Source organism: Ischnura elegans, chromosome 11 (assembly GCF_921293095.1).
Source record: "Ischnura elegans chromosome 11, ioIscEleg1.1, whole genome shotgun sequence".
In the NCBI taxonomy this organism is placed as follows: domain Eukaryota; kingdom Metazoa; phylum Arthropoda; class Insecta; order Odonata; family Coenagrionidae; genus Ischnura; species Ischnura elegans.
The window spans coordinates 47,020,963-47,038,466 of record NC_060256.1 but is presented as its reverse complement, the minus strand read 5'-3'; the positions used below and the strand labels follow the sequence as shown (position 1 = coordinate 47,038,466).

At 35.9% G+C, this 17,504-nt stretch overlaps 1 protein-coding gene across 1 annotated transcript; it reads right to left on the bottom strand.

Moving 5' to 3' along the window:
• Positions 1 to 591: 591 nt before the first annotated feature.
• LOC124168098 (arrestin homolog) lies at positions 592 to 13,210 on the bottom strand. The gene is made up of 8 exons (XM_046546211.1): positions 12,956 to 13,210; positions 6,901 to 7,091; positions 5,178 to 5,356; positions 4,912 to 5,047; positions 4,366 to 4,523; positions 3,981 to 4,124; positions 1,940 to 2,069; positions 592 to 1,490 (listed from the first exon to the last, which is right to left on the bottom strand). Exons 1-8 carry the CDS (start codon positions 13,062 to 13,064, stop codon positions 1,386 to 1,388), a joined length of 1,152 nt encoding a protein of 383 aa, XP_046402167.1. The 5' UTR covers positions 13,065 to 13,210; the 3' UTR covers positions 592 to 1,385.
• Positions 13,211 to 17,504: the final 4,294 nt, after the last annotated feature.

The window sequence follows — 17,504 nt, the reverse complement described above, 5'->3', positions numbered from 1 at the left end:
AAATTAAAATTTCTTCTATCGCATATACATCTTACCATTGAGTAAACTCTTGATATTATCTCTGCAAATTTAAGTTGTTCATTTCTGTTTTAATTCTGAGTGATGAAGAACATCTTATAAAGCATAATTACTTAAATCATTGTCACCTAGGAATTTCTACTCTTTTCAATGACAAAACATGCTTTGGGCTGCAGATTCCCTCGCAAGTCACAACCCTCTCCTAAGATTCTTATCTTAAAAAGGTATGGTAGAAAAATACTTCAAGGGTAAAGAGGTGGCAATGCATATGTTATCAATTTCTCACCCAGAAGCAATTAATCATAGTTTTAATTTACTTCACTTAACATTTCTTGTTCTTCTTTTACATATCTACTCTGATGAAATACTTTCATAGTTATTATGATGGGAGTGGTAATTTATTATTAGCAGTTTTGAATTTTGATATTTATTTTTATTAAAATCATGAACTGCTAGCTTATCTTTTAAATTTAGGAAAAGTGCCAGCAGTCAGCTATTGGTACATTTGAGAAGGATCCAGATAGGGATTAGGAGTTGGACAAACCTTTATTCATTTTGAAAGAAACAACATGCTTGCTTTGTGTTTTGATATATTTGCTACACTTCTAGTGTAAAACTAAGCATTTATATGTAAATTAACGATGGAGTTTTGAAAATCAGAAAATTAATACATTGCTTATTGGGAATACAACATTTTTTTCTGAATACATGCAATTAATATGAATGAAATGAGCTTTACATGCATATTAGGAAACTACTGCTAGGCATACATATTTTATTTGAAATGAAATAAAATTGAATATTCAAATCTACGTACTAGATACATTTTCAAAAATTTTTGTAGAACATTTCTACATACTATAATTTCACAAATGCTCTTGAAATGAACGGAAATTTTACGATTCTAAGACTTTGAAACAGAGGACAGAATAAATAATTTACCAATGACATCCAAATAAAATATAAATCATGTGCAGAAAAGTTTCTCGTGATAACTTAATCCTAAAATAGGTCTCAACATAGACATGAGACCTATTTACAATAATTAAGAGACAATAAGGAAAGATTATTTACAAAACGATCCATGTATGTACATGCTGTAAAGCAGAACTTGGCTAAAACTTCAACTGACAGTCATTTTCTGTACAATAGAAATAAGAAGGGAATAAATAAAAAAGTGAATATTTTTATATTAACTTCCATTATCAAATATTTTGATTTACACTTTGAAAACATTTTTTTTAAATCTGTATGATTATGTATATGGATAGAATAAAACTGTCTTTAGAATATAAATTTAAATAATACCATGTGGTTGGGAGAAGGTGCAGATGTTTGGGGTACTTTATACTTCTTGTTAGTTAATCTTATTGCACCTTGAGCTCATTTCCTGCATAGTCAACTGTATCTTGCCTGAACGTCGCAACTTCAGCCGTGCTATCACCTCTCATAAGGGCTGGGTTGCGGTCCGGCTGTAATATCAAGATTAAAGAATCATTAGAGTTTTGTGATTAGTATTTTACATAATTAATTACAGTAAATTTTATTTCGGATTTGAAAATTAATTTCAACACTTAACATGCTCTTTTCTTAGTGTATGATGAGCTGTGTTAATATTAATGAAATTAATGTTCAAAACAGCAATTTGCAATACAGAGTGCAAATGGTCTTCAGTGCAGGTGGAAAGAGAAATATATTTTCTCTTTAATTACGTCTCTCACTTAAAAAGTTCCACTTGAAAAACTTCTTAGCGGGGTTTTGATGAATGTGATAAATGAAAATTTCTGCTGAAAAACCATATGCATTGCATATTTTTTTGGTTGTTCGTCTATTTCAGATAAAACTCAGATGATGTTTAAATATCTACGTATAATTTTTGTGGTTGACAATGTGAGATCAGTCAGTACGTCAGAATACTCACCCTTGGATGCATGAGAATGAAAGGCAGCTCAGCAGTCAACTCTCCTCCAAGAGCTCCAAGGTAGAGCTTGACCTTCACTGAGTATGACACCACAATCCCAAAGGCATCCCTCTGGTCAGGGGCTGCAAGCCTGGGGATGCAACAAGCAGAAGTCAATGAAAAATGATACAATGCTCGGAATCCGAGTTAATCATTAGGGTAGTCAATTACTTAACGAGAAATTGAGTTGTGTGAGGTGTAGTGGAAGTATTTTGGTCCACATTTGATCACAGCTACTTGGTTTTTATACAAACTATGAATAATTCTACGATCACTGTAGAGTACGCCGATTTCTTTCACAATTCTAAGCATTGAATTCCATTCCACGTTGTCAAAGGCCTTCTCTAAATCGACAAATGCTATGAAGGTTGGTTTGTTTTTCTCCATTCTCTTCTCTATGATCATCCTAAGAGCCAAAATTGCTTCCCTTGTGCCCCTGCTTTTCCTAAATCCGAATTGGTCCTCATCCAGGAATTCTTCTGCTCTTCGTTCAATTCTCCTGTAAATGATTCTTGTCAGAATCTTCGACGCATGTGTCGTCAGGCTTATGGTCCTAAATTCTTCGCACTTCTCAGCTCTCTTCTTTTTGGGTATGGGAGTGATGATGTTCTTCTCGAAGTCACTAGGTAAATCTCCTGTTGAGTAAATATCGCAGATAGTTTTATACAGTTGAGTTAAGACCTTTTCTCCTGCATTTTTTTTATTAACTCTGCTGGAATGTCATCTATTCCTGGGGCCTTATTCTTTCGCAGGTCTCTCAGTGGAAGTATATAATGATCAAAATAACATTAGATAGATCTGTTCGAGAACCTCATAAATAGGTATCTAGGCTGTTCAGAGACGTTAGAGGGCCTAGTTTTCTAAATTCTATGGCTAATTTCACCGTTAATGATTTTATGGGGAAATTTTACATCCTTCCCCTGCTTTTCTTAAAGTATGGTCGGAGTATAATGGGCACCCTTCCATTCTTTGGGAAACTTTTTGACCTGTAGCGTGTACTTTAAAGACTTAGGTGCTCTTGATGATGTGTGGACAAATAGCCGTGTCTTCATGCTAAAAATGCTTACACCATTTGGGAAGCTCTGAAATAATATAAGTTCAAGCAAAAGGCATTAAGACTAATGCCTGCTGGCTGTGCGGTAACTTCAAATCATGTTAATTGGATGGGATCCGACAATTGCAGGATTCGTGTTCATTCCTAAGGGTTTACTGACCACTTGAATGAGTACTTGTGTCTCTAATTACAGTTGCTCGGAACTGAATAACTAACTGAATTGCCATAACCAGTCATTAATGGGTTGACACACAATTGCAGTGGCAGATTTAGAGGGGGTCATGATGCCCACCCTAATTTTATCATAAATATTAAATTATTAGTAGTTTAATAATGTTTGTATTCTTGTATGTACTTTTCATGACCATAAACCTTTTCCAATGCATTATTTTCACATTTTCTGTTGTTAGAAACATTATTATGTATAATATTTTATAATGATGTTGAACTTCAAGTTGGCTAATTATTAATTCTCCATTAATAAACTTCTTGAGAGTTTAAAATTATTCAATCTCATGTGTTTTAAAGAATAAAAATTAAATTTCAGGCTCCAAACTGCGAAAAATGGGCATTTCAAAAAAACATTCACATGGGAGAATGCCCCTCTTTCACAGGGGATATCCCATACTCGGCAGATCCAGGTCATGACCACACCCCAAAATTAATGCTGAATATGTCCCTGCATAATTGTGTAATAACTTTCAACCTTCTGGTCACACTCTTTAATAGTAGGTCAATTATTCAATACTCGGAGAGAACTATTTTGACACTTAACTTAAAAGTAAATACAATTGCAATTTGCAACATGTTCAATAAACCATGACTTAAATTTTTTTTAACCTGATACAATTTGTCCATTAGAGGTGTCACTCAATAAATGTGTTATGAATTAAATATTTACAGTATGACTCTTATAATATTGTATCCTGAAAAATTCTCTAAACTTACAAAGTTGATGAAGCCAAGTTAGTGTCTTGATGCTTAAGTTGTCCATCAAGTGCAATTCCTCTACGGTCACGATTGGCTTCCAGAGTAGGAACCAAATACATAACTTTCTGCAAGGATGATCCTGGCTGAATTGGGCATCCTTCTCTGGAGTAATAGAAAAAAATAGAAGTCAGAGATGGTGTACTGATACTACTTACAATCGTAGTGAGAGAAATCAAAATTTCTTTTAAAGGGATGTTTTTGTGAAATATCATTTGGGTTATCTCTCATATGGTGAAAGGAAAAGAATGAAATGATTAACTTTAATACGAGATACAAATCAAATAATTGTTGTCATAAGGGGAAATTAAATTAAGTATAATGTCTTTGAGCCATGTATACTTACTGTGTTTCCACAGATGCTACTGAGGTACGGAATTGCCCATTTTGGAATAAAACCACATCTACTCCTTGCTGAACCATTGATTTCATTTTCTTAACAACTTTATTGCTGTTATTTCTAACACAAATGTTCACGGCGATCTTTTCATTATGATGATAAAGCTGAAATAAAAATGGTAAACATTCAATGCGATTCAAAAGGGGGCGTCAAAACAAATGAAGGTCGTAATTGGATTACCGAAAACAAGGTAGAGTTGCATCAACAAACATCGGCATGAGGGGAGAATGCCGAAATTTAAAACAATTTCAGCAGTTGGGAAAGGATAGAAGTTGTATGTAAGTATTAGTTATTTATTTTTACACTTACAGGTCTAAGAAAAATCAATTGCGGAGTCGTACCATCTCAAATTTTCTTTTAGAATGTATATGATGACACAACGAATAGATATGAGAACGATGCAGCAAGTTCATATATGCAGTGCAGTTAATGAATGCATAAAGATGCAGTAAATAAGTTCACTTGAGATAGCAGAACTTTTAAATGGCTTACCTGTTTGTCCAGAGTCACTTCAAGTTCCAGCTCTCCTGGGCTAAGCATGAAGTCTTTTCGAACCACTGTGCAGGGCTGACGTCCTTGCTTAGTGGGCGCGAATTGTACCTTCCTAATTCCAAGAGCGACGGTACTCCTGCATGCAAAAAAGTGATTTAAGGACAATGTTCAACAATGACTGTGTTTAATGAAATATTTAGGTAATAATAGTTAGTGTCAAACTCTTATTTCAAGTCCATTTCATTGCAATTGGTGAAACAATTTACCTCTTGTGACCGCGATCTGTCTCACTCTCTCCGGCGAATGCCTTCACGTAGTATTGCACCCCACATGGTTTTCCATTGTCATCAGGCCCAGGCTGAAGAGAGACGGAGGCTGGTGCACTAGTTGGTAGTTTGAAAGTAAATGGGAATGCATTTGGTCCAAGTTTCTTGAGCAATCGTTCCTGAAAAACGAGAGAGGGATACAAAATATATATATAAATGTAGTATGTGCGAAAAAGTTTAATCGTGCACCCCTGAGTTATTGATTGCAGATGCGATATTTGGTGTTTATGTAAGTGGAGGAAAAAACCCCCCCTCTCCCGAAATGAGTGAAATAAAAAAATGTAATTACCCCCTCTGGAAAAATGAATCATGCATGAAGGTAGGGCCTCAGTATGCTATATGATACTCTGTCATATTTATTATTGTTCGTATTTATTTAATACACAATATCATGAGATGTCCTTATTTTAAATTAGTTAACCCAACCCTAAAACGATCTTAGTGTCCCTCAGATGTCAATCCATCATTTTAATTTATTACTATGCATTAATTGACCAAGTATGAATGAGATATGGAGAGAGGCAAGCCTGAAGGGTTGAAATCACCTAACTGAAATCGAAGTATGGTCCTGAAGTTTCCTGTCAGGCACAATCACCTAACATCACTGAGGTATGCTCTGCATAGGGGCCAAACAATTTTTTGAATCGGTGGTAGTAGTGCTCTCAGGGGTGAATATTAAGGAGGTGATACCGGGGGTCCAGTTCACCCCAACCCCTGGAATCACAATATCTGTATGACACATTGTCATTCTTATTTTTATGCAAAAAGTACTTGTTGAGAGGATAGGCTTCTTTTTTTATACGTGGCTTACCAAAGTCAGTATTGCCAAAATCCCCATTACTGATTTGCTGCTTCTTCCTGTTATATTTTGAGGTCTTGGAAGACTACTTGGGTTACCCATCAGGTCAATGTTGACATGGCTGCTGATGTTTGAGAAACTGAGTTCATTCCTATCATCAGCCCTGAAGGTGGGAAGTGACTTGGTTGACAAAATTTTGGCAGCCATGTCAACATTGTATACACCAAGGATTGGGATTCGAACCTGGGTTTGAATTCTGGCTAAGCCAAATGATTTTTTCATGGCAAATTGTATCCTTGGTTTATATAACTTTGCACCCCTGCACATAGATGCTTACAAAGTCACTTGTTCTATACAGTGCTTTGTTAAATGTTAACATCGACCCTGTGGGAACCCCAAGTTACCATCCAAAACACTATACATACATCATGAAAACAACAGAGGGTATTTTTGAAGTAACTTGAAACACTGGAATTATTTTTGTAGTTTTATCAGTAATTGATGATCATTTCTTCATATTACATTATACATAATTTGAAATTATGAGAAATTTTGCTGTTAGACGATTTTTATATTTCTTATTTCCTTTCATTTCTAACAAGTTTTGTTTTAGCTGCTTTCAATCCACATTAGTTACTGTTCGTTTAAGCGTCAAATATGTTATCTGTGAAGGTTATTTTAAAGCAATCATTTCGTTTCTCATGACAATTGTCTGAAAGTGATTCAATGTAATAGCATATCAATACTTTTTAGAATTTATTAATTTATTGGTTGGTCGCATGTAAACTGGCAGATCTTCAAGGACAAAAAAATATTTTCTGTTTCAGTTGCGGAAAAAAGTAGTGTTTGCTTAAGCCAGCTCACCTGGAGTTTTGTCAAATTCTCCTCCCTCTTTGGTGTTGGAGGGTAAATTTGATCAGATGCCAAGTAGAGGTCCTTCTGGAAATTGAGTCCCATGACCTCATCTTCCTCTCGGCCATAGCGGAAGGAGCATACCACCTGACCAAATATCTTTCTGTCTCGTAAGTAGTCTCCATCAAGGACTAGAACACCATCTGAGGAAATAAATATTTTTAAATCAACTTAGCAAATATCACACATTTATGCATTAAATGGTATGTGGTGCATGAATTTAAGCATTATTTCCCTGGAAAATGGGTGGGGTGGTATACATTAATTCTATTTGAATTACATCTTTTTTTTACTATTCACAGTATGCAATTTCAAAGAGTTTAGTAACTATTGTTCAACACTACGTATGCATGTTATTATACTATAATAGCAATTATCAGTTCACGTTAGCTTTTAAAGATGCTTCTGATTCTTTTGTGAACAAATATGGCAGTCTAATTTTTTAAGAGGTTATATATTTTACAAGTTTAATACTGTTAGCGTGATGTAAGAAACAGAAAAAATTGTAAAATGTATTGGATGATAAAATGGTTAAAATAAAGATGCTGTCACAATTTAGCTGTAAGAGTCACATTCAAAATGTCAAATAAACATTAACTTCTTACCAAAACAACATGGAGAAATATAGAAAAGAAACAAGTACTTTTTATTCGGGTTTCACTTATTTCGATGTTTAAACAATTTGTTTAACACTTTGAATATGAAAAGGCTGGGCTCTATGCAGGCTCGGGTCCATGGGAAAAAATATACATCCCAAGGTATGGTCAGGCTTGGGCTTCAAAGTGTTCAATAAAATATCATCTTTGAAAAAAAAACAAATTATATCTTACACATCCATTATGGCACGAGTGAACTTGAAAATTAAGTCTCACTAGCTGCTTGTTTGATCCAAATCATCAGTACAGCTCTTGCCTAAGGTTTGCCAAAAACATATTTCTAATTATCTAAATAAGGAATTGGTGATGTTAATATTTAATATGAAATTGAAGCTGTAGGTCATATTGTTATGTTTTTGAGCAGTTATGACATCTCCTTGACTTGTTATGTAAGCCTACGGTATATTACCAATAGAGGAAACGGAAACCCTCTGTGCTGTAGAAAAATGTAAATATTTAGATATTTAAAAAAATTCCATTTATATGTTGCTGCTAACTTTTATTTTTGGTAAACTGAGGTAGATGTGTCCGGAGTGTTAAATAAGACATAAGGCCAATTCTGAGGTGGAGCATTTGAGAAAAATTGATCAATGATTATTTTACACATCCAGTGTCTTACCAAAAGTCTTAGCTTTTGCAATAAATTTCACTATCTAGTGAAATTTGCAGTTTGCCTTTTTTACATGATGTGGCTTATGTGAGTTATTTTCATATTTTGTATTGGTTTTTAGTTTCTTTTTGATTTAGCCATCATTTTTGTTTCTGTGTACATATTAGCAATATTTTTCCCTTTGATTAGAGATCTATAGTGACCCTGTTTTTTTATCTGGTTAGGGTTACAATAAGAATGTTTAGCATTTAACTAAACTTTGTTTTAGATGAGAAATTGTCATTAAGCCCAATGTTTTAGTATTTATTAAAGTGTAGTAAGCAGTTAATAATTGAGGTTGTTTGGAACATTAATAATTTAAGTGACAGGATGCAAAAGTGAATTAATTGAATTAAAAATTTTAAATTCAAACTCAGTGTTAGGACATATCTCTAACTTATGGATTCAATGGATAATAGGGTGGTTTCCTATTATTTTTTTATTGCCTAAATCGAAAGATTATTACTCCTGGAGTACGTATTTGACGCATTTAGATTTTTAAATGACGATATCTATTTTTCGCGATTAAATGAAAAGTGAAAATTTTCTAGCGCGCGAAAATGCGACGGGTAAGTATGAATGTCGGGAAATCTCTCCGTGTGACGTATTTCTGGTTCCCGCTGCCGCCTTGTGAGGTGATCTTGAGGCGAGGCTTAGCGCTGATACGACGCAGGCTGCTAGCACGTAGCTGAGTACCCTGCTGGCTGGTAGCGCTTGGCTTAAATAAGGATTATTAATACCTTATCAAACGAAGAAAACTTTCTGACCTTAGCCAGTTTTAATAAATGATTATTAAGACATGTTTCCCTGAGCTCTGCGCCTCATGCATGCATTGGTAATCTCACACGATGTATAACTCCTATCTTCTCGCATAGAAACTAGGTCCCTGTGACGTCATGTGGAGTGGCATCGCATGGGCGCCAATCTGGCCCTTTTCAAATGAGGATAAAAATGGACCATTGCCATTCGACTAAACTGGTATTTCTAAAACGAAATAATTTGTATATTATGAATACAGTAATGGTGGGTAATGAATCGCAATCAATGCCTTTCGTTTACTTTGATGAAGGAAACTACCCTATTGGATCCATGAATTTGACAGTATTCAATCCAATCTTCTAATCCTTGTCTAATCTCATTTTAGAATAAAGGTATTAGAAATCTCATGTTTGGAAGTTGATTTAATTTCAAAACCATGGGTGCAATTTAGGATTCCATTCATTCTAAGACTCTCAACACCATCTAATTTATAATTCCTAACTTTAAACGCTACAGTTTAGGTAGAATACTTTGGAGGTCTTTCTGTTTAAACAAGCGTAAAAATGTGTTGAAATAAAATGTCATTGATTTTGTACCTCGAATTTTGTTGCCTCATTTACAATCCAACATTTCAAACCATCAAGTAGTATCACCCTCATGTGTCATTTTTAGTGGTTTGACCCTGTCTAAAGAAGAAATTTGTGTACATTTTATGGGAGAAAGTTTGGAAATCATGCTAGTAGTAATAAAATCCTCTGAATCAATGCGTAATAATTTTTATTCTCTCACTTATGCCCTCCAGTATATAAACATTCAATGAATATATTAATTCAATATTTGTTATTTGTTTTTTATTATATTTGTGCATCCAATGTCGCAAGTGCTTAAATAGTCCAGTGTTGCCTGTGCATTTGATATATCACATCATCTGCAGCCTAAGAATAGTTTTTGCTGAAGAAACTGGTGGTGACATGAAAAAGCGTTTCGTGGTTGTTATAACTTATCCTTGCGTGGATATATAAAATTCATGTTTTTATCTAAATAATAATGAATTTGTATGCATTTTTTTCTGATTTTGTATGATGCATGTTTTGCTCTGTCCATTGTTTGATTTGCTTCAAACTTGTAATAGTCATTGATTCAGCCAATTAATGTTTGACCTTGGTGAAAATATGGGGGTGTGCAATGTCATCGTACCTTTCTCTGATGTAAGTAATTCTGTGCTGTGTAAAAATCTATTTTCTCATTGCTTTAACATTAGATGATGATCTCATATTTCATTGATTCTATCTTAAAGTAAGCGCTATACAAGACTATGAATAGTCATTTCAAAAGTGAATGTTGACTAGAGCGAACAACTGTGTAGCACTGAGTTTTGAAAAAAAAATCCACAGAATATGGATTCGAGATTTAATTAAAAAATCAGAAAAATTTGATTTTGTATTTGCGAAAATTTCGGATTCGACCCCAGTGAGAAATGGGTGGTGGAATCCACATGGAATCCACGTTGAGTGGTGGATATTTGGTGGTGGTGGATATTGAGTGGTTGGACCCACGTGGAATCCACGTTGATTTCAAGTGGATTTGTGGTGATTATCATAAAATGTTAAACAGAATTTCTAATTTGTGGAACTTAACTCTCTGGTGACATTGCGTCATTTATCATCCTGAAACCACGCTAGTTATGTGAAAATGTATCGCACATTCTATTTTTATATAATTCGTGGAAAGGCAGCCATGAGAGCACATGAAAAATCGTAGACACATATATAGAAGGTTTAGATATAGAGTGGTTGAGGTTTTAATGGTTTTAGGACAGCGCCAACTGCTGTTTTAATTTTTCCACCAAATTTCCACGTGGGTTCCACGTTGATTCCACGACCAAAAACACGTGGTATCCACGTTAATTCTCCACGTGGGTTCCACGTGGATTCCATCACCCATTTCTCACTGGGACTTATCCCTATTCACTGATAAAATGGTTGTGTAAGTAACGAAGTCTAATTATTTATATTAGAGCATGTTATTATTCCACAGAATGGCGCCGCAAGCAATCAATTCCTGATGCAATGATGTGTTGGAATATATTCTGGGATATGGGCCACCCATGTGAGAATGACTCACGCGGCTCTCTCGCCTTATAATCCGCTTATCGGCTTAGCATAACTTGGTCTGAGCACATTAGTGGTGGTGGGAATGGAAGGGGAATAAATCCAATCGGACGCGACTTGTCAGCATGCGATATCCATTTGTTTCCGCACCTTTTTTTTCGTCGCTACGACTGTTTTTTCCACAACAGGATCGCAAGCAGGCAAACGTGCGCGACACACGTGTATGCAAAGTTGCATATATTTTAGGAAGCCATATCACAGCCGCCGTTAACGTTCACTTTCGCCTTTCACTTCGCATATTGAATTTGGCTGTTACGAATATGTGCGTCATCACCTGTATATCACGCTGTAGAATAGGTCTTCACAAAATTGTGTAAATTCTTATGTTTATCTAGTTAGAAATTTTTGCGAATCCAACTTGTAAAAATACCTCTGCAATCACTAGTTTGTTGAGTGAGGTTAGTTTAATTTTGCCAAATTGGGTGTTCTGTGCAGTTTCACATTAGTGAGTGAAGCACATATTTTCAAATCCCGTAACTTCTATAGGCTGCCTTAATCCTACATTTGTTAACATAAGGCTATATTTTTTTAATATGATAAAAGTTGAAAAAAGGAATTTTGGATTTATAGTTTTGTTATTTTTTGTTTTTTGTTGTTGAAGTAATTTAAGTAATTGGTAATTTTACTAGTGATAAGAGCTCCAAAAGATAAAAAATAATTTAGGTGCAGGTGGAGATTTTGTAATGCATATGCATGGTAATACTGCTGCAGAATAATTATAAGAAATTGATTTTTTAATTATAAAGTTTATCTACGGAAAAATAACTAGCTCTGTGAGTGACCATGAATGGAGTTGCATATATATTCTTATTGTAGACTTGAATCATTTCTATTGTAGAAATTGTTTTGATGGCAATATGTACATCCTGCTGACCCACGTTTGTAATTTTTGACAAAGATCCCATGGAGAACACTTTTTAGGGAAAAGTGGTCCTATGAATCTGAATCTAGGAAGAGTTGTTGGAAAATTTGTTAAATTTGTGTAGCTGTCAGTGGAAATTCTTTAGTTGTGTTTTTATTAGTTTTGCTGTTATAATTTTATTGATTTATCTGCATTGCCGGGATTAGACTGACTATTTCCGTTGATGTTAGCTTGTCACATATGTGCTAGTTTTTGTCATTATTTGATCTCAATTAAATGGGGGTCACTTTCACATAAAATTAGCAAAATGAAGAAAAAATTTAAGAAAATTAAAATGATTTAAGGCATTTTTTTGTCATAAGAAATGATTACCTTATACTTAAACATACATTAGTTAATGTAAGCATTCATGAACACTGAAATGCGCTTTGCAACCACCCAACTTGTTCAAATGCATGGAAAGAAAATCTAACTTATTTTAGTTTGGTTCCTGCATTTGTACATGTTCTGATGCAGTCCACTAAAATCTTCATGCATTCATACAATAACTCATGCATATTAATTTGTCAAGTAACCAACCCCTTATCACGACAGCATCTGTCTTGAAGCAAGCTCTTATTATTGTTTGGACCCTATTTTAGGGCTATAATGACTTTAAGAAACTAATTGGTAGCTTATCCCAAACCTAAGATCTATGTTGAAACACATCAATGAAACCAAGCTTAGGATATCACTCATACAAATTATTTTGGCCATCAAACCACTCTCAGACTGGTATCTAATAGTTGTCTGATGGCTGAAACCAGTTGCATCAGCTATAAAGTAACCTGTGGATTCCCTAAGAAAATTTTCTGTTAGACTGTGGAAATATTCCTTCAAAATTGGCGTTAACTCACTAAGTTCTACTCACCAATGGGCTCGACTCCACTGATGTGATCCACAAAGTCCCTCTTTCCAAGGTAGAGCGTGATCTTGCCATTAGGCGAACTCTTCTTGTACACCTTAAAATTGACGACCATCTTTGCTGATTACTGCGATCCCCCTATGGAGCTGTCCGAAAAAAACCACTGAACTGCTGACGTCAAAATTTCCGCGTTGATCACTGTCAAATAGATTTGTGGGTCCTAGTTGCTCCCTAGCTGAGGACTGTTCTGTGAAGAAGATGTGTGGTGCAGTACCTATATATATAAATCCTCTCCTGTCTGTCCCCACCCCTATCCTTGAGGCTACGTCTTTCCTTTGCTTCAGTCCCCTACCCCCACCTCCTACCCTACCCTTTCCCTATCCTCCCTACGTAAAGGTCACATGGACTGGGTGAACTGACAACGTCATCTGTCTCTCTGACTGGGAGGGAGTGTGCTTTGGGTCCGGACTTTGGAAGGGGGACTCAATCCTATCAGAGCACTTAACACACTAATAAGGCTTCACCCCTCTTTTCCCTCTACTCATCCAATTAGTTATGGTGGGAGGAAATGGTTTACCATGCCTTGCTCTGGGCCACAGAATTCATGGTGTCTTCTGAGAATGAGGAAGTTCTGGTGTGTTATTTGGGAAACAGAAAAATCAATGAGAGGTGGTCAATAATTTTTTGGGGTGCCATTGAATGAATATATCACTTTGACTTGTGTTTTAGCCCTTCCCACATGTTATCTGTATATAGATAGGCTATTAAGTTTCCTGATAAAGTTATAATGTTTTTGTTTATTTTAAATCTAATTTTAAGAACTTGCGATTGTGATCAAAATTGGAATGAGGTAGTCAGAGGTATTTGTAAATTTATCTTACTCTGCAAATGAGGATATTTCTGTGATCATAAAATGGTAGTACTAAATGAACATTACAAGTAAATATTCTTTGGCTTGGAAATGTGTAATCATTAATATTTTGGGATAATTTAATGTAAAAAAATCTTGTTCTAAAATATGGTGCTGAGAATGGTGGTCTTAATGGATAGTGGCGTTGGATTGATAGGTTGGGTTCTGTTGGTGTGTTTGATATTAGGAGAACCCTTGCTTATTCTTTTGTCTCTATAGTGAGTAATTCTATTTTCAATTTATTGCATCATTCTCCATTAACATTTCAAATAATGGTAATGCTTTCAAAATTTCTGTTTAGTAATTTTAACTTTTTTAGAGCAGCTTGTTTTATGTGCAGCCAACATTTGTACTATAAACTAAAGTGTCTTGGAAGTATTTGTTAGGGATGTCATTAGGTATATTCCCTGGGAAAAGGTAATTTATTTCATCTGTCCAATTTTTGACCTTGAAATTCTTGTAGAGGTTTTACTGCCAGTTTTGGAAGACATTTGGCAACATATCTTTGTTCAATATTGCAACATAGCTTTGCTGTGTAAGTCTGTGACCAGTTTATTGCCTTGGCCTCCTCTGCTAGCCTTCCATTGAGGCTGGTGACGCCTTTTAAAATAGGATTTGGGTGACAATCTGATTAAGGTCTTAGGTCTTCTATTTGCTTTGGGAGTTATCGTGTGACTGGAAGAAATGGCCCACGTCAGTCAAGTAAAGGTTTGAGATGTGCTATCCATTTAAAAAATGAACTCTCCCTTCAGTTAAATATTGTAGGGTTGCTAAGTTCTCATCATCATTTATGTAAGAGTTGGTTAATGTTAATCAGATTTTGCAATATTAAACTGGCAAAAAAATTGTACTTCTATTTTTACTTGAAAACAAATTGAATTTGCAGAGAGCGATGTTTCTTTTGTGCATTACTGTGGGAGTTATATCATCGTAACTCCTCTTTCACTAGGCTCTTGAAATGGATAGGTTGTTCAGAAACATGGGCATTTGCTATTGTATTGTAGTCGTAGCTCCATCTTACGTACCACTTGCTAAATGCGAGACTTGTAAGTTGTGATCACCTGGGAATATTATGGAGTTATTAATAATTAGAAACCGTGGTTGATTCTTTTTAATGTGGACCTTTAAGAATGTAGGTGATGACCTTACCTTTTTGAAAGGTATGATTTAGCCCTGAATTAAAGCTGTGGGTTTTGAAGGGAGTATAAATATTATCATCTATTTTCTAGTACTTAAATTATACATCCTGAACATTGGTTGTATGTGCATATCTTATTCTCATTAGGAGCTAACTGTTATGTAAGTATTTTGGAATTTTGACTCCCACTCAAGTATGACAAGGTGGAAGTTGATATTGAGTACTTTTAAACAACTGTGTAAATCAAGATGCATTGGAGTGCCATCTTGTTTATGTATAAAAACTAGGATGATTTTTTAATGTCCACAGTGCTGTGTAAGCGCTTAGCTTAAATAAAAAGGGCTGCATCCGGGGAAGGTGCAGTATGGGAGCAAGTCAGACGTTCCGTTTTAACTAACGCTTAAATTCATGCTCACAACAAATACATGTTTACCATTAGTCACCCAGCATGAGACGTTGTGAGTGTCTCTGCCCCCATGCGGCGCTCAGCACCCATGTCTCCCTGTGACCCCCTCGAGGCCTTCCTATTGGCTGGAAATGGAAGCAGCGTTTCACATTACTTGTGTACTTTCCACGGAGCACGATCCCACGGCTAGGTGTTAGCGGCATAAGGTATTAGAGCCACATCTAAATGTAATCCCACATCCAGGGATTACCATTACCCTGAAAGCGACATTAAACAGACACAAGCGCTGAATGCTGCACGTGCTCTTGCTGGGTTAAATTTTGATACATTTGCATACTTCATAATCAATATAACACGTTGAGGATGGGTCAATAGTTTCTCAAACTCTCTATATTCTGCCTTTATATGCCTCCTGTAATGAGATACATCGTAACTACTTTGACTAAGCACTGATAAAATCAATATACAATGTATTAAACTCAATTGCCTTTTTGTTTTTGTTTGTTATTGAGTTATCAAATAAATTGTTGCTGACTACAGAAAACCAAGCTTGCTGGGAAAACCTGGCCATGTGGTTAGGTAAAAAAAAAAATCCGGTCTTCAATGTGATGAGAAGAAACTTACAAATTAACAGGATATACCTTTTTATCCATATTATAAGTTGAAAAGAAACGGGGTATTGAAAATGGGAGTATTATAGGTATGTCATAGATTGAGGGGTGTGGTCGGATGAGGAAAAGAGCTCATCGTTAAACATTGACGTTGACATTTGGAAAGGGGGATGTACTCCCATGGGTCCTTCTGATGCCAAAAACTTATCTACTATCAATGCACCGATTTGAGGTTGCCGAAAATGATATTGTGGAAAAATATAAAATATATCTCTCAAAATATACTCTATATGTACTTGGTTGTACAGCACTTAATATTTAATCTTAGTTTAGAACTTTTTTACTTATACATAGGAAGTAGATTTCAATTGTTAGTGATCACTTTGTGCCAGATAGACTATTACCATAGATTCCAGTGCATACCACAGAAATATCCCCAATTGTTGTCATCAAACTTTTACAGCTGAATCACATGCACAATTAATTCGTCAAGGTTTTTTTTTAAATTGTGAAGAAAATTAATATAATTTGAAATTTGGCCCTTCTTTCATTGATTGACGATCTTTCATTATACTTATGTATCCATGTATGAGGGTTGTACCAAAAGAAAGGTTCCGAAAGGGCTACAATGTTGAGGGAAGGTGCTAGGCTAAATCCCACAAACTGTGTTGTGCACAGTGGTTCCCCTGTTGTCGAGTCGGCCAGTCCACGATTCACTGTGACGCTCATTATTGGCTTAGCAACCGTCAACAATGTAAGTGATCATCCCCGTTCCAGCCTAGTGTGAGGATCGAGCAGTAATCCGGTTTCTCTGTGCAAGGAAGATACTGCCCATGGAGATTCATCGGCAACTGACTGAAGTTTATGGTGAAGAGTGCATGTCCACTCAGCACGTCCGTCAATGGTCCAGGACTTCTGCTAAGGGCCGCATGGAAGTTCATTATGAAGAACGAAGTGGAAGACCGCCGGTTTTGGATGCAATTGTGCAGAAGATCATCGGTGAGCTGCTCAAAGATCGGAGGGTCACTGTCCATGAACTTGTTGAATGCATTCCTGAAGCTTCCGACAGCACAATTGAAAGAACTAATACAAAAACGTTAGGCTATTGCAAGATGTGTACTCGCTGGGTCCCCCGGATGCTGACTGACAGACACAAGGAGCGATGCCTTGACTGTGTTCGTAAATTTCTTTTACAACGTGAAGGGAGGCAACAAGGAGAAGTCTCAGGAGCCTATCGTCACAAAAGATGAAATGTGGGTGTTCCATTACACCCCCGAAACAAAACACTTAGGTGGCAAATGCTCCAAGAGCGACGATGAAGTCCGAGCAGAAGTCACATGTTTCCTCAACGGGTTGGCCGGAGGCTTCTTCAACTAAGGGATATAAAAGCTGGAGCACAGTCTTCAAAAGTGAGTCGAAAAAAATGGAGACTAAGTTGAAAAATGGACAAAAGTGTAAGCTTTTCAATGATGTGAAAATTTATAGCAATT